This window comes from Amia ocellicauda, chromosome 18 (assembly GCF_036373705.1).
Source record: "Amia ocellicauda isolate fAmiCal2 chromosome 18, fAmiCal2.hap1, whole genome shotgun sequence".
Lineage (NCBI taxonomy): Eukaryota > Metazoa > Chordata > Actinopteri > Amiiformes > Amiidae > Amia > Amia ocellicauda.
Genome location: NC_089867.1, coordinates 2,010,870 through 2,036,006, shown reverse-complemented (window position 1 = coordinate 2,036,006; position 25,137 = coordinate 2,010,870). Strand labels below are relative to the sequence as shown.

The following is a 25,137-nucleotide window of genomic DNA, read 5'->3' as shown; positions in this document are numbered from 1 at the left end:
ACAGACGTGTCCTATATCTTATGCTTAAGCTATATATGCTTTATTATTTTAGAAATGTGACATTTTCAGTACAATTTTTAGAATTATTATTGTTCCACAAGAAACATAGGCCTGATGTTATGTAATGCTTGCAATAAGTTGTTAGTCTTTAATTACTTTTTAATTTTGTATCTGGGCAGTTGAGTGTTTTCACACATTAATTCTGTAAAGTTCATTCATACATTGATTCATTGTTTGATTTACAGGCATTGGCAGTAGTTCAACCATAAAGACATCTTTGCATTGCAGTGTTAAGTGGCACTTTTGTTTCAATAATGTGTTTTGAGGCCCTGTCAGTAATTTAATTTTAAGAATGAAATCTAGCTCTTATTTAATATTGAAAGGAATAGTATTTTAATGTGAATCAGTTATTCATAGTGTTTTTATTCTGCTCAGACAATAGGTATCTGCAAATACATTTTTAAGGTCCAGTACTGGAATATTGGATTGCTGTAGATTGCACAATGCTGATGAAGTACATATGGTCCTGGAAATGATCTGAATGCTGCATGTATTAAGAGTGACAACTTCAGTGCATATTTATGTCAGTTACATTGTGTTAATTGAATGTCTGTGGGCAACAGACAAGCACATCTCCGCCAGATTGTCACATGAGACAGATCGCAAGATGTTTCACTATCTTTCTCCTTTCTTATTTGTATAGTTTATGAACTGTTTAGAATATATTAACAATACTTTGTTAGTTAAGGACCGCCAAGAAGTTGTCCCTTGCAGCTGTTTGATTTTGCTCCCTGCTCTGTGTGTCCTAGGATGAGGAGGTGGAGGTGGACTCCCACACCATGGTGAAGACTGGCTCTGAGAGTGCGGGCACAATGAGAGCGTCGGGCACAATGAGCGACGGGGCTCAGACCATGATCGAGCACAACAGCACCATGCTGGAGTCAGACCTGGGCACCATGGTGATCAACAGCGACGAAGAGGAGGAGGATGGCACCATGAAGAGTGAGTACCTAGGTGCATCTCAGCAGCTGAACACAAATACTGGGGCAGAAGGTATCCCTTACAATTGACATTTTATATCTTCCTTTATTTTATTGAAAAAAATTACCTTCTGCATTTTTACTTAGTATCCTTTTGCCTATTATGTCAAAGTGATTAGTTATATTGACATAACCTGTTAAAGTTAGTTAATTTTGCCTAGAAGTCTTTATTTTTTATCCTTATAAAACGTTTCAGTGAAACTAAATCTCAATTCCATTTAGCTGCATTAAAGCCAGTCATCCACTAGATGGGAGTGTTGCATCAGTGTTGGTCTTCTCTCCTTGCAGACCCCAGAAATGTAAACATGCATGATAACTTACACAGTTAATTGACAGTTTTAAATCCAGCATTCTTTGTCTGGTGGTTTATATAGTACTGAAAATGCTCTAAGAAAGCAAGAAGCAGAGGTGTATTAAAATACGTATTAGGCTGATGGATGAGAGGAGAGTTCCTTTGTTCTCAAGTTTGTCCTTTTGATAAGGGATTGTATTTTGACTTGGAAATTTGAAGAGTTATTGTAATATGATTTGAGTTTTTGTGCTCATTTACTTCTTGAAGTGACCCACAATAACAATTTGTTTTCTTGTAAGGATTATATAATGGGTAAGTGGTTAAGAATTCCCCTGATATTACATTAAGGAAATAAAAATCTCTTCAAGTTAAAGACTGTACCACCCCCACGTTTGCAGAAAAATGCACATTAGCTCAAAGAAGAGAGATCTTGAATAATGATATTCTTTATGTAACATTGATGAATGACAGGATCCTACCGTAAAAACCTAAGAGATTAAACTAGGCTGGCTGGATAGTATTAAAATGGTATGAGACATAAAAAATATATTCTCTCAGGGCTGCAAAAGATTGTTTTCAGTGTGGTTCGGGCCCTGAAGTGACTCATCTGCTTAAAGTCTGCCCTGAGTGTATGATGTGCACTGCAACCTGATGATTACAAATTTCAGTCCAGACAGCGGTGACAGTGGATGGGCCCCCGCGACAAACGGGTGTAGCTGGGGTCAATAATTAAATCCAGTCTGCTTGGCTGAAACGCAAGATTCTTAACATCAATTCTCCTGTGGTAGAATGTCATAGGATCTTTAGCATTCAAGGAGTAGTCAGACCTACAGTTTAGCATCTTGCTGGAAATCCATCCCCTCCCAACAGCACATTCCAGATGAGGGATTAAAAATTAATGAACTGAAAAACTGGAAAAATGGTGCCTCTTGGTAGCCCCAGGGCTCTACGCTTTTTGCTTTTTTCCTTAAGAGCACTGTGCCCCTCCATTTTTTTTTATTTAGGGGCACAGTCAAAAATTTAGGGGCACACTTAAAAAAACAAAAAAACTATTAGTGGCACATAATAAATAGTTCATATTTAATGCTCAAATAAAAAACAATGTACAAGACATGTACACACGACAGCGCCGTTGCAAACACAAAACGAAACTCAAGCGTTTTCCATTAGTTTTTTTGTTTACAATATATCTATATTTTGAATTCAATATTTATGGCACTAATTTGATCATATAGTCCGAACCTTCTGTAGTAATGTGCCACGGCTGTGAAATGCACTTCTAAAGGCTTGCAAGAAGCGCCCTACACATGATAGTAAAATGTACTTTTTGAAAAAAGTTTTTAAGGATCTGTTAGTTTTAAAATCCTCCTAGCCTTATTATTACTTGCCCCCCTTATTAGCTAACCTAGTTGCTTGTTTTGTTGCTTACTTTTTTGTCTGTGTGTACTGTACTGCTGTATCTTTTTACCATGTCTGTTTTGACTCTTGCTTGCGTGTGGGTATAATAAGAGCATGTTATAAATAAAATGTATAATAATCATAATAATGTAATTGAGGAGGTAAAGAAACAGATGTAGCTTGCAAGACACACACCAGTTCAAGAAACGGGAAAGACTGTGTACTTATTGTGGTTTTAACAGATCCAGTGTAGTCTGAGCCAAATTAGTTAATGTTGGCTAACGCTAGCTAGCTAAGTAATTTGGGAAATGGTAACATTGCTAACATTATTATGGATCGATTCAACCACAACAACTTGCGGATTGTGCTCTTTTGAAAATGTAAATGGTAAGTTATATATTTTATATATATTTTAAATAAGTGTTGATTTGGAAACTGCTGACTGCTATTCCATTGTGTGTGTATTCACATTGAAATTCAGACGTTGATTTGAGCCCCACCACTGTATGGATTAGCGCCACCGTAGTTTAGCCAAAAAAAAAAAAAAAAAACTCTGCAGCCGCCAATGGTTGCAGCAACTGTCTTTGAAGTGTACAATGTAAAGTGCTCCTATACTTTAGAAGACTTACATGACATTCCATGGGTGTAGCCATCTCAATGTTTTTTTTTGTTTTTTTTTTTTTTTTTAGTAGCTGCACCCCAGGTAGAACCAACTAATTGACGATTAAATAAATCCTAAGATTTTAGTAGATTTTAATAATCGATATTATAGCTTAGTTGTTGCAGCCCTACTGTCAGTGAATACTACTGTAACTAAGTTTGTTTTAATGACGACGGCTAACGCCAGCTAGTAGGCAATTGGATATCGTGCCAAATGAACCGCTGCAACACTGGGTCATAAACGTAATTCACACCCCTTGTGGTTTTCGTTGCCTTCTCGGTTAATTGGCACAATCCAGAACTACATTTCCCACATTTGCAACCATAATAATGATTTGTATAAAATATCTTTATCATAATCATGTCAATGTAGTCTTTCCTTATACAGTTCAAAAATTGTATTCGCAGTGTGCCCAAATTGTATTTCACATTTGCACAACATTAGTTTTACTCGCAAATGCGAGTTAAATGCTCACACTGTAGAGCCCCGAACCCATAAATACTATATATATTCTGTAGGATAGGGCAACAATGGATGTTTTTGTGGTTACATGACTACTAACAAGATCAATATGCTAGAAAATAGTCATCATTTTATTTCTATTTTTACTAGATATTATGTTTTGCAGCTTTTTATAGGCCTTTATTGTGCTAACAGTAGAAGCAGAGATCTGGCCTTAGGTTACAGCACAGAGAGCACTGCAGTTGATTTCTGGTAATACATCACATTATTTCCTAACTTTTAGCCCTGAAGCAGATTTAATTATTAGATTTTTGTGCTTTTCAAATGAAAAATGTATATGATATAAACCAAAGGACTTGTGGGTATATAATACAATTTTAATTGCATACATTACATCATATACATTTTATGAAGACAGGATAATAGAAGAAGTAAGAAAGGTAGGAGAGATACATTTCTTCCTTGCTCTGTTAGTCTCTAAATTTAGTACTAATCCCCTGGTCAAGTGGTCACTTAAGATTTGGGCACCTGAGGCAGCTTTTAACAGACTGTTTTCCTTGGAACTGTTAAAGCACAAACAGAGAATTACTGAGACTATTACAAAACTGGATATAAAATATAGAAATTAAACGCATTGAAAAGACTTGTCATTATTTGTTAATGACTTTATTAAACAAAAAATAAAGGTAGGCAGACATGGAGGTCAGGGGGTGAACATGCACCAAACGTGCACTCGAGATGCTTTTTCTTGTGAAAGTTGAACAGAAGAGTAGACTCCAGTGATTTTGGGTGTTTGTGACTTGTTTCCATCTGTCAATCTGTCAGTGAAGTGAGATGACAGAGCACACTCAACAGGGTGTGTTATTGTGGCTGCAGTATATGTACAGTTTCAACTGTGCAAATCACACGGTAGACTATTAAAAGCAATTCCTATACACTAAGGGCTGCTTTCACAGACCCACATTAGCATTAGCCTTGGACTACTCAATGTTATTTTAAGTAAAGTAGTGCAAGTCTCGTTCTAATCTAGGTCTGTGAATCCAGCTATAAGAGATCTACTGAGCTTGGGGGTCTGTGTATCCCTCTACAGAGATTAGGTTTCTGTTGACTATGAAAACAGTATGGATGTTAAAACACAAATAATAACTGCTATACATTCCATGGCTTTATTTATAGCTCCTATTATGAAGTTGTAAATCATGCTGTCATAAATCCTTTTTGCTATATGAGTTATGGTCAGGGGTACATATACATGTCCTGTTCCAGGTCTAGACATTAAATTCACATCCACAGTTATTTCTGAATTGGAAGAATGCAGTGAATAGGACTGTGAAAATTATACCCATGTGCCATGAATTGCAAAGGTAATCTGTATCATCAAGTCTTATCCTAAAAAGCCACTGTTCAAATCCCATTTTCTGGGTTATGTCCAAATTGCAAAGAATCAAAATCCACAGGGGTCATATCCAAAATTCCAGGGAACTACACTGAAATGTTGAAGCATTCCAAGGTGTCTCCTAAAAAGGTCTGATTACACTGTAACTGCATACAGTCATATTCATACACATGCTTGCTTTTTATGTAGATATACACTACTGGACAAATGTTTTAGAGCACCTACATTTTTCCAGTTTTTATTGATTATGCAGTTTAATCTCTCAATGTACTCTGAAATTAATGCATAGAACAAATAAACAATTGGAGATAAAAAATAAACCATGGAACCCCTTAGCTGACAAAGCCCTCTGGTACCCTTAAAAGGGCACCAAATCCATGTGCTTCTCTTTAATCCCATGTGGACTCTTTACTGTTGTGTTGTTTGCCAAGTGTTTGGTATCCCATGAAACCTGAGACTCTCGGCTTTCTATTGATGTGAAGCATTCTCTGATTGGGTTTTATACCCCCCCCCCCCCCCCATTTCAGAATGGGGGGGTGGGGGGGTACTTGGTCTGAATAGGAATACTAAATCTCAGGAAATATTGACAATTATGACATATTCTGGAACCATATAGTCTACTGATCAAAACAAGACCATCCACGTTTTTGGTAGAAGCAACACACACCCGTAGAGATCTCAAAATGTCAAGATGGAAAACTCTGTTTACAGTGTACTAATGCACAACGATTTTACATAATTGGATCTGAACTCCTCTGTGTTTAATAGAACATCAAATAATATATACTGTATTAATCGTTTTTCTGAACAAAACAAGCCTATTTGCAATCATATGCGATCGAAACTGTGTGATCTGTGACCAGCTGAATGAGACCCCCCCCACCCCAGTAGGCGTTTACCCCCCGGGCTCTGAATGTCACACTGGGAGCCAAGAGAATAAGCTTTCAAACAATGTGTGCATTGTAGGAATGAAGTGTAACTTCTATGCATAGGAGCTGCACATAACACTGTCAAATAATGCTTAATAGGGTGTAGTAACACAGTATATAACTCCTGAAATGTACATTATTTTTCAGTTTTTGGTAACCTAAACTTTTTTTTAACCTCTGGCAGTTTACCGCTTACCTTTGTACCATTTCAGGTTATTCACTGCACTTAAATTTCAATAAAAAATTGAAAAATGGGGGTATTCTAAAACTTTTGACCAGTAGTGTAGATTCATAATACTATGCATATTGTCTCATAATCCAGATCACGGCTTGCAGCACTGCATTTTAATGAAAACTCTGCAAGTCACCAGCATAAACCCCAGAAATTCCCCAATACACGTTCCGATGTCTCCTTACTTGATGCAGTTCAGATGACCCTGTAATATTGACATGTTTTTCATTACGATTTAACTTGAATTAGGGTTAGGGTTTCATATTCACATTCATCCTGGACATCTAATAAAGTTATGTTTCTATTCTGTTGACTGAGTTGGTATGAAGTGCATAATACTGATTGCTTCAAAATTCATTTTTGCCTCTGGTTGAAATAGTTATGTTTTCTATTAGGATTTTAGTTGAATTGGGGTTTTGACTTTTGATAGTATGGGGTTTGTGTTTCTTTCTGGTTGAGTTAGGATGAGCTGTATATAAGTATAAGGCCACGATACACTATAGAATTTCCATGAAATCTGATTTCATGAAATCCGAATGTGTTCGATTTCATGTATATTCACTGTATAGAGATAATATATTTTGTATTATTTATTGGTGCATAACTTCTGACGTGTGACAATAGTTAACATTACATACGCCAACCTGTTGGTTCATCAATAACACTCAGAATTGTTGCAACTATATTATTGTCAACCTCCGCCATTTCTAACAAGTTCTTGTTCAAAGGTGGCTTAACCTTGTCGTGTTGTGGTTGCAAAAATGTGCCCCTATTCTGATTGGTGTCGACATGCAAGGACTTGACTAGGACTCTTGCCGGATGGGTCAATGATTTGCTGGCAATGACCCATTCACACAGACCTTGCCAGCAATTGTTTCAGTGTGAATAGGGTTTAAAATACACGACTATGATTTGAGGAAAATTAAATGGGAGGTAATAAATACTAAACTGAAAGGAAAATATGTATTTAATGTTTATTTAATGAATGGCTTGTGCCAATTTACCACAGTTTTATGTGTACGAGACAGTAGCCATAAACAGAGGGAAAACTGGAGCTTCTCTGGCTCTCCTCTCCTGTCTGCTGATCAAGCTTCCCAGTGACGGTGTAGATGTTGTCATGTGACTCCTTCTTGCTCTCTGATTGGATAGATGTCTAGGGTGATTTCGTGAAAATAGGGCTCTTTCTTGAAATCGGATGAAACTGCATGAAATCGGATTTCTTGTGATTTCTCTGTGAAATTTCAGTGACGTTTCGAGTTAATTCTGGGTTGCATTCAGATTTCATGAAATCGGATTTCATGGAAATTTCGTGGCCTTTATTGTGTCAAAGGAAAATGTTGCCTCCTGTTTTTATGTTTTTTATTTTTTATTATTAGAACCTTTAAAAAAATATATATATTATGACCCTGTAATTTGTTTCTTGAATTAGGGTTAGGGCCTGGATTAGGATTTCATAATTACTGTCAACATTCTCTTCTTGTTTCCTGGAGGTTGGGTGTCAATTATGTTAACTGAGTTGGGATGAGCTGGAGAATAGTTAGTATGTCAATTAATATTTTGACCTCTGGTTGGAGTACAATTGTCTGTTTATTTGACTAAATGATTAATTTTACTGTTAATTTTGTCATTTACGGTTTAATCAGGTTTTAAATTACCATTTCACTAATTAAATGTTTTACATTTTATCACTGATATTTACTGTCACGTATTTGTCCACTATAATTTGAAGTGATTTATCACCTAGATTCACATAAAGTGAAATATAAGTAGGCAAAGCATGAACATTCTGTCAATAAAATAAACTGTTGTGGGATTTCAATCAATCAATCAGTCCAGGAGACAAGCATAGAAATCCTCTGCACAAAGGGAGACTCACCCCAGCTCAAAAGCTGCCAGGCAGAATTCCAAGATGCTTTGTTCAAATAAGATACTTCAACTATCTTGGTGCAGTTGACATTGTTACTGACGCAATCGTGTTAAGAAACACCTGTAGTTTTGACATCCTCATCTGGATTCAGATCTAGTCTGAGCTGATTTCTATTCACCTATTTTTTACAGTTTCTTTGCTTTCAGACCTTAGATATCCTTGAATGTCAACCTTCATGAAAGGAAAACACTATAGAAAACAGTGGAAACACCATGTCTCTTTATTAGGTAAAGAGAAAGTGAACATAGTACAGAAAATAAGCTCTAGTCTAATTATATGAACAATAATATGTTCTCCCCATTAGTGTTGAGGAGGAACAAAAACACATTTTTACTGTTCATATCTCATACATACTTTCTTGCAGTTTCTGCTTCTCTTCAGCCTTACACGTTCAAAACCTTTTTGACAATCTTTCCAAATCTTTCCCTTACATTTTGTTTTTGTTGAAAATTTCAGAACAGTCCTTTGATTTATTAGGTGGATGTGCTTTTGTTTCTTCATAATCATTTCATTGTTTCCTATCATCCTCTGCTTCAGAATTGTCCAGATCCCCAACACCCCATTACTGCATAATTTTTCAATTTTTTTTCAGTCTTCCACTTTAGCAGTGTTTTTCCTCTCTGCATAATTCAGGTTTCTAACCTTGGATTCACTTCACTGCTGAGTTTCTTTTTTTAGCCTGTTGCCTTAATAATTTTTGAAATTGCAAGAAGTGCTGAACTTTATTTTAAAATACTCAACAACTTTATTAATAAAAAAAAAAATCGGACACATACCTGTGGGTTCAAGTTCCGGTGAAAACAAAATATATAGCAATAGCTGGCTGTGTGTGTTTTAATATTGAGTTTTTGTTTGTTGCTCCTCTTTCCTTTTCTGTCATTGCTAGTTTCGCAGAAGGGTGTTTGGCTTTTAGGTGGGTTAACATAATGTGGTATATTAATTGCACTATACATATTATACACTTTTGTTTTAAATTATTTTGTCAAAGTATTTCCACGCAGAAATTCTCTGCGAGGAAGCAATTGGTTGCGTCTCGTAGCACCGCTGCAGATTCAGCCAATCACAGACAAGAAGCTGTGAACAAAATGTTTTTGAGGGGGCACCACCCAGAAAGTTTGGGAACCACTGCCTTAATAAACCCGTTCAGATTGACATAATTTTAAGGTTTTCTAAATTATAGTGTTAATCTTTAACATTTTCCCTCCTAAACTTTGAGACTACTTTTGAGAGAGAGGAATCTTTTGAAGTAGTATTTGTATTGTTATGATGATGAGTATATTATTAATAATAATAATAACACCCCGAGTAGACCCCTGAATATTCATGATTTAATTATTTTTTTATTTAATTAATTTTGGAGGCAATACAACAAAACAAGTCAAAATATTCCTCCTTCCTCCTCCCCAGAATAATATTTTTCTTTTGTCTTACTAAATGCAATGTGAATTAAACCAAATCTTAATGCAAAGTCTGAGTTTCTCTTGTCAATGAGATTTTGCCTGCTTGTTCCACATTCTTAAACTGTCCTTGATTTCTGCCACTGTGTAAAATTATAGGGTTGGAAATGGTAGTGATTATTCTGAAATAGTAGCAGCTTTACTTCTTGTAAGTGTCAGAGGTGACGTTTTACTACAAAATACAAATGCAGTTGTCACTGGGAATCATACAGTTTGAGAAGATCATGATTCTGACTGTTTGGCACACATGTACACTCTCTCTCTTCCTTCAGCTTGCCAGTTGATCCATTCAAACTCATACACAAAGATTATATGAAATATATACAGTGGGGGAAAAAAGTATTTGATCCCCTGCTGATTTTGTACGTTTGCCCACTGACAAAGAAATGATCAGTCTATAATTTTAATGGTAGGTGTATTGTAGCAGTGAGAGGCAGAATAACAACAAAATAATCCAGAAAAATGCATTTCAAAAAAGTTATAAATTGATTTGCATGTTAATGAGGGAAATAAGTATTTGACCCCTTCGACTTAGTACTTGGTGGCAAAACCCTTGTTGGCAATCACAGAGGTCAGACATTTCTTGTAGTTGGCCACCAGGTTGGCACACATCTCAGGAGGGATTTTGTCCCACTCCTCTTTGCAGATCCTCTCCCAAGTCATTAAGGTTTCGAGGCTGACGTTTGGCAACTCGAACCTTCAGCTCCCTCCACAGATTTTCTATGGGATTAAGGTCTGGAGACTGGCTAGGCCACTCCAGGACCTTAATGTGCTTCTTCTTGAGCCACTCCTTTGTTGCCTTGGCTGTGTATTTTGGGTCATTGTCATGCTGGAATACCCATCCACGACCCATTTTCAATGCCCTGGCTGAGGGAAGGAGGTTCTCATCCAAGATTTGACGGTACATAACCCCGTCCAAAATAACTGGCTTAAACCTGAACCACTGCAATGCATTTTACAGTAGGAATATATAAATGTTTTGCATTGAATTTTATTTAAATTGGCCTGACATCAATTAAGGTTCTTGTAGACTCTAATCTAAGTTCCATGCTTATACTATTCATGTTCTGTGATATAGGCTATTCTCATAACGCTGACTGGCTAATTCATATTCTCTAACTATAATCATACTATTAATCTATACTCACTTGCCTATGCTTTGTATATCTGTCAAATGACAATGCGATGACATTATTCATGGGTAAAGATGCATTGTTAAAAATATCACGTGTGAGGGGAAAATATTCAGGTGGACTGCACTTGAGAAGAATGCCCAAGCATTCTCCTTTTTTTGCTGATGTTTATAATCAGCTCTGTCGACCTGGTATATACAGGGATATGAGGTTATTGCCCTGAGAAGCTTCTCAAGAAACCGCCCGTCTTCCATTTTTGCGCTGGTCACGAATACTCTATAAATGAATGGCCTAGCAATGGGGTCAACGATGAGGTCAAAGGTCAGTTGATTTGAACTCTCAGCGACATGACTAGCGACTGTTATCGATTTCAGAGTTATATACTGTTACTACACCCTCTTTAGCATTATTTGGCAGTGTTACGTGCAGCTCCTGTGCATAGAAGTTACACTGTATTCCTATAAAGTGCACATAGTTTGCAAACTTTTTCTCTTGGCTACCACGGCATTTCATTCTTAAACACATCCGATTTACAGTTTCCGTGTCACCTGCTGTCATTCAGAGCCCGGGGGGTGGGTTTCTCATTCAGACGGTCACAGATCACTCGGTTCCGGTCTTCTTGCAACTGTAGTCAGATGGAGTGGACACTGAGAGTAATTACAGCCGCAAATAAACACACAGCGTTTAAAGAGCTATCGGTTAAAATGAACGGTTTTGGCTCTTGTAGGCAGTTTGCAATGTCGGTGCTTCTAGTGTTAACCATATAATTGCCAGTCATTATAATGAAAAAAAATAAACATCTGCTCGATTAAATAGAGAAAATATTGATCGACGATCAATGATTAATAGACACGATTAATTGAGGCAGCCCTATTTTTTATGCATTCATTGATGTATTTAATAACTCACTTTTCATTTTACATTTATATCTTGTTAATTTATATTCCTGCTATGACATTTCCTTTCCTACTTTGCTATTTACATTTCGCTGTGTGGTTCTGAAACCGCATTAACTTTTCTGATCTGCCATTTACATTTTGAGGTCTGTTCTATATATATATTTTTACATTTCACCTCTGTCAGTTTAAGTCTCTAGGCAGTATCAAGTCCATAGCTTGTTGTGCATGACTTTAGTGCCTGTCTGTAAATGTAGTTTGAAAGAACAAAAACATTGTCATTCCTTTACTTGGTTTGAGTTAATTTTCACAAAAAGCCGATGTTTAAATTAGTGAAGTGCATGACAAATATTTTGACTATCTTTAAATCTATTAGAATAGTGACCCACCCCCCTGCCACCTCCCATTCAAATTGAGACGTACATTCTGATCTTTATTTTAAAATACATAGCTGACACAACAACGTTAATGACTTTAATAATTCATTATATAAACATTAATAAACCACCATTTTTAAACCACACTCAACAGTCTAGTCTACATTAAATCAAATCAGAAACATACTGTGCGTTTGAGTTCCAGTGAAAATAAATAAATAGCCTTTGTAGGCAATTGCTGGCTATGTATGTAGTTTACTTAATAATATTAATTTGTTTGTTGTGGTACTCTTTCCTTTTCTGTCATTGTTAGCATCACAGAAGGGTGTTTGGCCTTTAGGTGGGTTAACATACCAGTTGTAGATTTGTGGTAGATTAATTGCACTGCACATACTGTTCCATGCAGAACTTTTCTTTGAGGAAGCAATCATTCCTAAGTTCTAGTTTAGCCAATCACATACAAGAAATAACAAATCCCACCCTCCAGTTATTTTTGAATATTGGATTCACTTGTCGATAGATGCCATCATTAAGGAATGTGATGTATGTTCCACCATTTGGTCTCTCTTTAAACCCCTAGTTTAAAAGTAGATGTCTAAATTATAGTTCTATTAGGAGAGAACTACCTGTACTTCTGACACTGTAGACACTTGCAAACTCTGTATTTGAGCATTACATTCTGAGACACCTATACTGTCTTTTCTTTGTAACTATTGTTATATTAAAATGCTTGCTGACCTTTGATAAAATCTGAAAACATTGTGTTTTCAAATTGATTTAGATGACTCCACTGTCTTGTGAAAGTGCAGGTCTTCTTATCGCATATGCCCAGTTGGTATGCATTACATTTCTTGAGGGATTGTCAGGGACACAAAGGTTATGTAAAAATATTCCTTTTCTGTACTGTGCTAATTGGGCTTAACTTTCCTATCGGTGATGATTTTGCTTTGATACTTTCTTATACTCTCATTTCCCACTGGAGCACTTGACGCAAACATACCACTCTCTCCAGAGTGCACTTGTTTGAAGAGTATCAAAAAACATAGGAATGACCCAGATTCACCTCTGGGAGTTGTTTAATTGATCATATTGGAGACCCACGCAATGGTGAATCCCTGCACAGAGGCTAAAGTGTCATGGTTCTGTGTGCTAATTGGTTTAGTGGGAATGCACTTGGCCTGACATTATGGAAGAGTCATTGATGTGGAATCATATGAAGGGACAGAAAACATTCTTCTTCCTGGAGTGAATGGAATGGAAAGAGGAATTTTTAAGAGTAGTGAGAGAGAGAGTGTGTCTGGGAGCAGATCAATATAATGGGAGAAACTCAAGATATTAAGTCTGCCATGTCATGAGACAATAGTGGACCTAAGACCAAATGGGGAGGGAAGATGGACACATCCATTTGTAGAATTGTTTAAATCGGGGATCATGTTACAGATATAATTGTTTGGAAATCACATACTACTGCTGGTGGTGTGCAAATTCCTAATGCCCAGTGCCCAGGACAATAGGTTTGCCTGTCCTACAGCCTACGGTTACTAAATTGTGGGTCCTCACCCACCAGCTTGGTATCTTGTGTGGTTATGTATTTTATTATTAATCTGTAGCCACATAGCTGCAGCAGGCACAGTGTGAAAATCTGGAATCATTTTTCAATCCACTAAACTCCACCAGTTATGTAAGTATATGATCTTAACCCCCTTCCGAGCTGGTCTCCATCCCGTGTCACACAAAAGTGTCTCTCGCCTTGTAGTACTTGTATATTATGTCATCATGTTATACTTTGAATTTAAAATCTCAATGTTGATTATGTGGATTTTGAAAACCTGTGACACACCCTGCAACCTCATGCATCACATTAGATAGGTTGCAGTGTTATTTGTGTTTTCTTGTTAAACTTAACTCTGCGGATGTGTATATTCTGAAGTCTCCAACTTGGGCCGTGCAGTAAGAAACTTTGTGTAAGTATCAACCACAAAAAATGCAATCACATTGCTTTTTGAAGTAAATTACCTAAATAGTTTGATAATGAAGACGATAAATGTGATGTATTTTCTTTGTAAATAAACATGTAACAAAACAAACAAATATGGATAATTTAATGTGAATTAAGAGAAAAAGAGAGAAAGAAAAGAAAAAAAAAGGTGAAATGGTTGCAATATAGAAAAAAGCAGGCTGTGGGAAATCAAGGTGAAATATAGCCTACAGCACTCGCAAAAATAGAAAACATGACATGTGTAATGTTCAAATAGTAGGCTAACCAGTCACTCCAAAATATAGTCATGAAATTATCATGAAAGTGGCTCTACAACACAAGACGAATCACTTATTTTTTTCTGTTGCGTACTGATTATAAAAACAAACAATCGCTGGCTCACTTTTGCATTCCTACAACTTGTTGTGTTTAAAATGCAAAACATTTCACCACCTTGTGAATGTTTTTGGGCAATTAGCATACACAAAATTTTCAACTGCATTTTAAAGACATTGTAAAGAAACTGTGTATCAGTGTGTAGAAGTTGCGCGCAAAATATAATAGTTAACCATGTCTCAGATAATGAAGCCCAGCACAACTACCAGTAATAATGCTGCAACAGCTAGCACTGCGCCACAAATAACATGAAGATGTACTCAGTTTTGCCAAGAATGTTGAATGATTTTAGTTTTGAATACTTTTTTGGCACAGCAATTTCAGCTAAAGTTATGTTTTTTGTTTTATAAAAGCAAAATCTTAAAACTTTACATTTTTGTGTGTATTTTGTGGGACAGTGATGGGGCAAGTAGATTTTTATGAAGGGCAAGTAGATTTGTTGAGCTTTTTTTCCCTTGGACAATTTTTGTTTTTCTTTTAGAAATTGCACACCACTGCTATAGTGTTAGGAGTCGGAACTTATGTGGAAAGACATTCCACTATACACATGAATACTGTATTGTTACTAAAAGTGCTTAGAATTGTATTCCACTGTTGGACAGAAGCATGGAGACTTTTTACTACAGACTTACCCTTTAAATCAGTTTATTTGGTTAAGAAATATACCTCCTATCAATATTTATATTTATCATGTTTTTCATGGAGTTCTGTGATACTGCTGAGAATGTGGTTCTTATCCCTGCTTGCATTAGACAAAGCAACCTACAACTAAATTTAATGATGGAAGTTTTACTGAAGTATTTTATCATTTACACAGTATGGTATGCTGGTGCTAATTTTGTAAAAATGTTTTTCTCCTTGCTTTGTTCCATTAGTAGATGTAGTATGTATATGGTATATTCTGTATGTAGTATACACTCACCTAAAGAATTATTAGGAACACCTGTTCAATTTCTCATTAATGCAATTATCTAACCAACCAATCACATGGCAGTTGCTTCAATGCATTTAGGGGTGTGGTCCTGGTCAAGACAATCTCCTGAACTCCAAACTGAATGTCTGAATGGGAAAGAAAGGTGATTTAAGCAATTTTGAGCGTGGCATGGTTGTTGATGCCAGACGGGCCGGTCTGAGTATTTCACAATCTGCTCAGTTACTGGGATTTTCACGCACAAACATTTCTAGGGTTTACAAAGAATGGTGTGAAAAGGGAAAAACATCCAGTATGCGGCAGTCCTGTGGGCGAAAATGCCTTGTTGATGCTAGAGGTCAGAGGAGAATGGGCCGACTGATTCAAGCTGATAGAAGAGCAACTTTGACTGAAATAACCACTCGTTACAACCGAGGTATGCAGCAAAGCATTTGTGAAGCCACAACACGTACAACCTTGAGGCGGATGGGCTACAACAGAAGACCCCACCGGGTACCACTCATCTCCACTACAAATAGGAAAAAGAGGCTACAATTTGCACAAGCTCACCAAAATTGGACAGTTGAAGACTGGAAAAATGTTGCCTGGTCTGAAGAGTCTTGATTTCTGTTGAGACATTCAGATGGTAGAGTCAGAATTTGGCGTAAACAGAATGAGAACATGGATCCATCATGCCTTGTTACCACTGTGCAGGCTGGTGGTGGTGGTGTAATGGTGTGGGGGATGTTTTCTTGGCACACTTTAGGCCCCTTAGTGCCAATTGGGCATCGTTTAAATGCCACGGCCTACCTGAGCATTGTTTCTGACCATGTCCATCCCTTTATGACCACCATGTACCCATTCTCTGATGACTACTTCCAGCAGGATAATGCACCATGTCACAAAGGTGGAATCATTTCAAATTGGTTTCTTGAACATGACAATGAGTTCACTGTACTAAACTGGCCCCCACAGTCACCAGATCTCAACCCAATAGAGCATCTTTGGGATGTGGTGGAACGGGAGCTTCGTGCCCTGGATGTGCATCCCACAAATCTCCATCAACTGCAAGATGCTATCCTATCAATATGGGCCAACATTTCTAAAGAATGCTTTCAGCACCTTGTTGAATCAATGCCACGTAGAATTAAGGCAGTTCTGAAGGCGAAAGGGGGTCAAACACAGTATTAATATGGTGTTCCTAATAATCCTTTAGGTGAGTGTATATTCTGTATACATTATATATACATTCAATTTAGGAAACAAAGAAACAATTAACTGAATAAAATCATACATCGTAAATGACTAACAGAATTCTGTGTAAATTAATTTATTAATTGGTTTGTTTCTTGCTTTTTTTTAAATTCATTCATTTTATTTATTTATATTTTAAAATAATTATCACTTTGCATTTAAAACTGTTGGTTTATATTCCTGCTATGACATTTCCTTCCCTAATTTGCTATTTACATTTCACTGTGTGATTCTGAAACCACATTTACTTTTCAGATATGCGATTTTACATTTTGAGGTCTGTTCTATGTTTCTTTTTACATTTCACCTCTGTCAGTTCAAATCTCTGGGCAGTATCAAGGCTAGTCCATAGCTATTGTACATGATCTTCTATTGTGCCTTTCTGTAAATGTAGTTTGGGAAAACAAAACCATGATATTAAGTGTGTCATTACTTTACCCAGTTTGATTGAATTGACACAGAGTAGATGTTACTGTTCTATTAGGAGAGATCTGTTGGCACTTGCAGCAGATGCATCTGACACTGTAGACAATGGCAAGTTCCGTACCTGAAGTTTACATTCTGTACCACACTGAACCTGTACCTGTCTTTTCTTTGTAGTCACTGTTATACTCAAATAAAATCTGAGCATATTGTGGTTTCAAATTGATGAGCTGACTCCGCTGTTCCGTGAACGTGTATTTGTGGATTTCTGTGATACTACTGCTTGCATTGAAAAAAATAAACCAAACCATAAATGTAAAAAAATATATATGATGGAAGTATTACTGAAGTATTTTATAATTTACGCTGGACTGGGGCTATTGATCCTAATTTTGCAAACTACGTGTTTTTCTCCTTGCAGGAAATGCTACTTCACAGCAACCACAAAGGCCTTCATTCATGGATTACTTTGACAAGCAGGATTCAAAGAACAAAGCACATGAGAACTGCAACCAGAACAAACAGGAACCATACCTTATAGCCAAGAATGTCTTCCCGGATAATTGGAAGGTTCCACAGGATGGTGACTTTGACTTTGTGAGTACAGCTTTTGTGATTTTACTGTTATTCTGCTGTTCATAACACAGAGGAGGTACAGCTCCGTGTCTTTTAGGCTTTCTGGATTATAGTTATACATTTTGAATAGCCCTTGACAATTGTCAAAAGTGTGAGTATGAGTCATCAGCGTATATCACCAACGGAAAGGTAATTAAAATAGGCAGATACAGATACTTCTTTTTGTAAGTATTAATTTTTTTAATTTTAATTTGTCTAGTCTACTAAAATAGAAAAGTGATGTGAAATTCAATGCAAGAAAAGTGAGTACCTTTCAGGTTGATCATAAATAACAGTTTTGCAATTAGAAGTATATGCAATTCTTGCTGCAAATGTTTCCAATATTTCAGTTGAAATTAAACTGTGGTAGCTGGTAATACTCCAGAACCAAATTTTTGCACAATCTGCACATTTACTTAATTTCTGCTGCATACTGGAAACAACATTTGTCTTTAAAAGTCCCTTCATTTAAAATTGCCAGAGATGCCAAGTATGAGATGACTAGTCAATGGACAAGAAAGAAGGACCAATACATGTCTCCATGCAGGTGTTTCTGGTGCCTGTCAACAATTCTTGCCTACATTTCTCTCTGTAAATAATTGCTTCATAATGTCACCTGAATCTGCTCAGTATTAGTTCCATTGCTTTCCTTGTTTGTAGCTGTTCCTGCCAGGATTGAGCTTTGATTAAGTGTATGAAATGAAGAACAGAGGTTGCAGGAAGTGAGAATGCAACAAAAATGTGATTTATTTTGTGTCTGAGGTTTTGGTGCAGCCTTCTTACTAGGGTATGAGTATCAACACAAGAGATTTATTATTGTTTTCCCCTTCTATAAGATATTCCTGTGGAAGGAAAATTAAAACTCTTTTTGAAAGAAGTTAACCAAGAGTAATAATAAGTTGGCACTGATTGTGAATAACATTCATTTAAGTCCTGTCATTTCTAAATGATCTTTCAAGATACACTGTGTTCCTGGGGTAACGGGGCCTTTTACAGATATAGGCTACATACGTGCTCTGCTGTTCTAAATGTAAACTATTTTTAACCATCACCTTTTGAATACAAACCATTGCCTTCTGTAGCTCCAAATTATTGTTCTCAGTGTATTAAATAAATGCAATCTCTTCCAATGGCTGGTGATGGTGTATAAAAGGCAATTACGCACTTCAGAGTCAGGTGGGTGATAACACGCTTGCACTGTTCCAGGTGTTTTGTTTGTTGGTTAATTTGTTTGTTTTTAAATAACCTATTTGAGTGTATAATTAAGACAAACTGGGATCTCTGATTAAATCTGTGACTTTGGAACAATAGCTGTGCATGTCATCAATCGGTTAAATCAATTATCGTAAATGTTATCATTTAGGAAAGGATTCTTTCTCCATGATCATCTGAATTATTATTTTTGGTTAAGGTCCCCCAGGGTAAGATTTTTAGTTTTTCTCTTCTGTGCCTAAGGGTTTACTTTTACTTTTCCTTTTGTATGAATGAATAAATACGTCTATGTTGATTTCAATGTATAAAGTGCTCTTTGAAATAGGCTACACTATACCAAATAGTGATTGATTGGTAAAGTTAAGGGAAAATCAAAACTACTCATGTTCCCATTAAATTAGTGAATCTGAGACTGCACGCGTTTCCTCAGGTTTCAGGCCCGGGGGATACACTGTATGTGATGTACCTTTGTCATCATTCACATATTCTGAAAACCATGTAGATCAGAGGTTGACAAGCAAGATCCCAAGTGGCAGCCACCTGCCTATTTTATTTTTCATCTTCTGCCTAGTAAGGAGAAGTTAAAACAAATGCAAAAGCATTCCTGACCACACATGACATCAAGAAAATGAAATGTGGCTTTTCAAAGTCTGGTCCTCTGCTTATTCTAACTGAAGTACTCTGTGCCTCTGTGTGAATAGATAATTCAGTACAGAATCACACTTACAAGTATGCTTGCTGTACTAACTTGTACCTGCTGTTTACGTAGTCTTTCAATAGTTTAATAATGGGTGATTTTGAAGGGCATGCATTTTCCAGCTTGCTCAGGCCCGGTTCTAGCAATTTTGCGGCCCCCTTTGGGGAAAAAAAAAAGAGCCACCCCCAACTCACTGTTTAAAAGTGGGCCTTTCTAGCTTTGCGGACTCAAAATTGTGAGGCTTAGTTGACGGACTGGGACATGTTCTGTTCAACTGAGATTTCTGCAAAGCCATTTAACCTTTCAAGGCTCAGGTTTGATCGAAGATAAAGCTAATTTGATCACTTAAGCATTAGTTTTCAAATAATGCATCACATTGTGTATCCAGTTTTATAAGCTTTAACGTGATAAAATGATTAGTTCTCATTAATCAGGCTTTACAAATCATTGAAAAAATTGTTCTTACTTTGACACTTTTGAAAATCATGCAAGTAGATACACACATACCTGATACAAACAATTCATTTTTATTTTTATTCAGCAGGTTGCATGAAAAGACAGATCATACACTCACCTAAAGGATTATTAGGAACACCATACTAATACTGTGTTTGACCCCCTTTCGCCTTCAGAACTGCCTTAATTCTACGTGGCATTGATTCAACAAGGTGCTGAAAGCATTCTTTAGAAATGTTGGCCCATATTGATAGAATAGCATCTTGTAGTTGATGGAGATTTGTGGGATGCACATCCAGGGCACGAAGCTCCCATTCCACCACATCCCAAAGATGCTCTATTGGGTTGAGATCTGGTGACTGTGGGGGCCAGTTTAGTACAGTGAACTCATTGTCATGTTCAAGAAACCAATTTGAAATGATTCGATCTTTGTGACATGGTGCATTATCCTGCTGGAAGTAGCCATCAGAGGATGGGTACATGGTGGTCATAAAGGGATGGACATGGTCAGAAACAATGCTCAGGTAGGCCGTGGCATTTAAACGATGCCCAATTGGCACTAAGGGGCCTAAAGTGTGCCAAGAAAACATCCCCCACACCATTACACCACCACCACCAGCCTGCACAGTGGTAACAAGACATGATGGATCCATGTTCTCATTCTGTTTATGCCAAATTCTGACTCTACCATCTGAAATCGAGACTCATCAGACCAGGCAACATTTTTCCAGTCTTCAACTGTCCAATTTTGGTGAGCTTGTGCAAATTGTAGCCTCTTTTTCCTATTTGTAGTGGAGATGAGTGGTACCCGGTGGGGTCTTCTGCTGTTGTAGCCCATCCGCCTCAAGGTTGTACGTGTTGTGGCTTCACAAATGCTTTGCTGCATACCTCGGTTGTAACGAGTGGTTATTTCAGTCAAGGTTGCTCTTCTATCAGCTTGAATCAGTCGGCCCATTCTCCTCTGACCTCTAGCATCAACAAGGCATTTTCGCCCACAGGACTGCCGCATACTGGATGTTTTTCCCTTTTCACACCATTCTTTGTAAACCCTAGAAATGGTTGTGCGTGAAAATCCCAGTAACTGAGCAGATGTGAAATACTCAGACCGGCCCGTCTGGCACCAACAACCATGCCACGCTCAAAATTGCTTAAATCACCTTTCTTTCCCATTCAGACATTCAGTTTGGAGTTCAGGAGATTGTCTTGACCAGGACCACACCCCTAAATGCATTGAAGCAACTGCCATGTGATTGGTTGATTAGATAATTGCATTAATGAGAAATTGAACAGGTGTTCCTAATAATCCTTTAGGTGAGTGTATATGGTGATCCTGATCCTAACACACTTAATAAATTAAGTACAATAATTAAGATTTTTGAGACACTGAGTAAGCTATTTGGAGGACTATAATGTTAATTTGGATAGATGATTATTCAGATATTGCCAAAAAGTTTAAATCTCAACACAAATATACTGTATGATTTAATATAATTGAATAGTTTTATAAATATTTGTTTTCAAAACCTACTGTCTGCTGTATGTCAATATATAAAACAAAAACTAAATGTAAAAAGTTATACAGTACTGCAAATGCGATTAACAAATACTTTTACTTCCTTTGTTATTTTTGAAGTCTGCTTAATGTAGGTTACTTCTAGTCCTAGCTTTATCAAATATAACCAGTTACACAAAGGAAATTGGCCCTGTTTGGGATACTATATCTGTAGTAATAAAGTAGGGAAAAGAAGAGTGAAAGACATCTGAACGGTGTTTAAAGCAGACAAATTCAATTATCTCATCTAAGCAGAAATTAGACTGCCCTGAAGACAAATCCAAGCAAAGGACATCAGGTAGACATTTATTATCAGCTAATTTATCTTACTTTATTTGTTTTGCCAAATTTCTACTGAAGCAGTTTGCAGTAAGTACTAAGGAATAGCTGAAATCTGGTCTGAAATAATGTTTGTAAAGGTCATGTAGCATGTGACTGTGTCACAGAAGGACGACCTAGAAGACTAGTTTCCGCTTAAGATATTATTGTTGTTGTTTTAATTAAGTGCATCTTCAATAGAAACAATCTTTCCATCTGTGCCTGTTAAACAAGATTTTTGAAACTTTACCTGTATCCACTTAAAGATCTAGTTTTTTACTAGGCATATGTTTAGACATAATGGTAATGCTTTCATTACCATTGTCTAAACATATGCCTATACAATGCTAAATGTTTGTCAATCCAGAAATATCAATATGATAAATGCAGGGAAATGCTCTATATACTAATATCTATGGTGCAATATATCATGTAGGAAGCAATAGTTCCTCATGTACAAGACTTCCCAGTCTAGCTTCCAGTTTCATTGCATTGTTCATTTAATTAAATATATTGGATGCTTTTAGAAGAATAATGTCTGTCCTCAGTTCTGAATTTCTGTGTGGGGGAAAGTCCACTCTTGGTGACCGCTGTTCCTGTCACTTTATGCATGTGTGTATGTGTCTAATTCAGTTCAAAGCAGTTTGCTGATTAAATAAACAAATTAAAACATAGAAAATAAATATCAGTTCCATTAACAATTGTATGCATTTGATTTAAATGAACTAAAAATCTGAGTCTGAATTAGGTTCTACATTTCATATGGGTAGAAATTTTATGACAGGACCTTTTATATAGGAAACCCATCAACCTACATGGCTGATCCACGTATACATACAGTGCATGTGTATTTCCTGAAACAACCCTGCTTGTGAGTTTTATCATGGGCACACACTCAAAGGTATATGTTACAAAAATATATCTGCACATAGAGCATTTCCCCTCTGTTTCATAGTATGAATAATGCAGTTTTGCAGTAAATGTGACATCAACGTTAAACATGACATGAATGTGTATGTTCAAACATAACGGTTAATGGAAAAACATTTGTAGTCCAGAAAAAAGTGAAAAGCTAGATCTTTAACAACCACTATGGTGTTGCAATAATGCATGGGGTTGAGTTCACAGGACTTTTTTGCCACCTGAAATCAAAGCAAAGTAGTAGCTTCTCAGTGCAGTAGATGAAAAGCGTCTCTCACATTATTACACACTAAAAAAAAAAAAAAAAAAAAAGCTGATCAGTTCTAAATGAAATGTCTTGCTGACAGAGATAATAGGTGACAGTCTGCTAGAATTGCTGGGAGTCTGTCAGTGCCATACTAATGACAGCTGTTAACTGTAATTTACTAATGTAAAATTTCAGACTGAGCATGGCATGTGCATGGAATTCCCAAATTAAATTCAGATTTTCACTGTGATTCAAAAGAATACACTCCACTTACTTGGCCTGCCAAAAAATGCATTCCTGGTATATTTTGGTTGTTGTCATACTTGCATGGCTACATTCTTAATATAAGGTATACAGTAGTTACATTTCTCTTCCTATTTGTAATGCATGTGATCTTCATAATTATCTTAATCTTTCAGATTAGATTTGATTAAGCAAAAACTGTTACAGAAGACAGTAAGACTGTTTTGTAGTGAACAAGATGTACTTGGCTTAGTCCTGTGAAGCCCTTGGCAAGACACTGGGAACCGAAGCTTGCATTTAACTTGCCTTACTTCCTTCCTCATGTTCTGTATTTCAGAATCCTTTTTCAGCCAGCTCTCTTTTTATATATTTACCTAAACTCATTATATGCATAAAAAATTATACACTTTAAAAAAAAAAGTGGTTACACTTCCATAAACTGTTATAATGCCATTCTATAATATATATATATACATCATGTATTATTTTGCGCTATAAATATAAGAAAATTGCATTTGAAAAAAGTGTTTTGCTATTCTGCCAAGAAACTGCAAATCAGGAAGTTGAACATCTACTAAATATCACCATAATAATTTTTATTTATTTAGCATAACTATTTAAATAATGAATACTTTGTCACCTTGGATACATAATAATAATAATAATAATAATAATAATAATTATGCATACCAATCATTTTACATCTCAAATGTCCAATTTATATTTTTAGCAGAACCACAAGGACATAGCAACGGTGCACTGGCCTGGCAAACTTCACAAAGTAGTGTTCTTATCCTTCTGAGAGCCACCAAAACCAAACATTAAACTATGTTTTATGCATTTTAATATTTAACTTGTGTGATTAAAGTACCGTGTTTGAAATGGAGGGGGGGGTGGAGGGGTTCAGTATTATGTTTGAATTTGAAGGTGGGGAAGTTGGCAGCCACTAGCAAGTACAATAATAGCTGAATAATTACATAAGCTTATGTATGGTGAAAGGTTCTTATTGTCTTCATAACAAGAAATGCATTACGGTTAGGAAACAAGCCTCTGTAAACTGCTTGAGCTGCCAAAGTTACTGAAAGATTAATCCTTTCATACAGTCTGCAATATGGGACCAGTTTGCTTAGGGAGTTTTAAATAAACCGGTCTGAAGTACCATTTAAGCCTATTTTTAAAGCAGGTTGCTGACACTATAAAATCCAAAAGGGAGGGTTGTGTTATCCTCCAGTGTTCGGTGGTTCAGAAATAATATAATAATAATAATAATAATAATAGTGTTTGTTTTTTATAATAGACAAAAATAAAAGTTGTATATCTCTGTACTTCTCCTGTTGTTTGCAGCAAATGCAAAACAATATGAATTGTATTTGTGTGCAGCCCTGTTTAGTTGTGTAATGATTAGTGGGAGGATAACTGGTGCTGGAGGTATGTTATTGAAGCCCAGGACTGTAGATATACAGCCACACCATTAAATTTAAAATAACCTTGGGTGCATAGATTTTTCTGTAGGATTAAATTTGTTAAGTGTCTAGTATTGAATTGGATTATTTTCGTAAATAAAAAGAAACATGGAAAATTACACAAAATCAACTCATGGGAATACTGAGCTTATGAGATAAGAAAATAGTTAGTTTTTTCTTCTGCTGGTTGCATTAAATATCAGGCATGGACTTCATTTTTGTTTTAAATAACAGACTGTTAATATGAAGATT

At 36.4% G+C, this 25,137-nt stretch overlaps 1 protein-coding gene across 1 annotated transcript in view; it reads left to right on the top strand.

Moving 5' to 3' along the window:
- stk3 (serine/threonine kinase 3 (STE20 homolog, yeast)) overlaps positions 1–25,137 on the top strand; it is a 113,888-nt gene that overhangs the window by 55,315 nt on the left and 33,436 nt on the right. The window contains exons 9-10 of the mRNA XM_066691512.1: positions 810–1,002; positions 17,583–17,758. Coding sequence (XP_066547609.1) covers positions 810–1,002; positions 17,583–17,758 — 369 coding nt within the window. The remainder of the gene's footprint in view (positions 1–809; positions 1,003–17,582; positions 17,759–25,137) is intronic.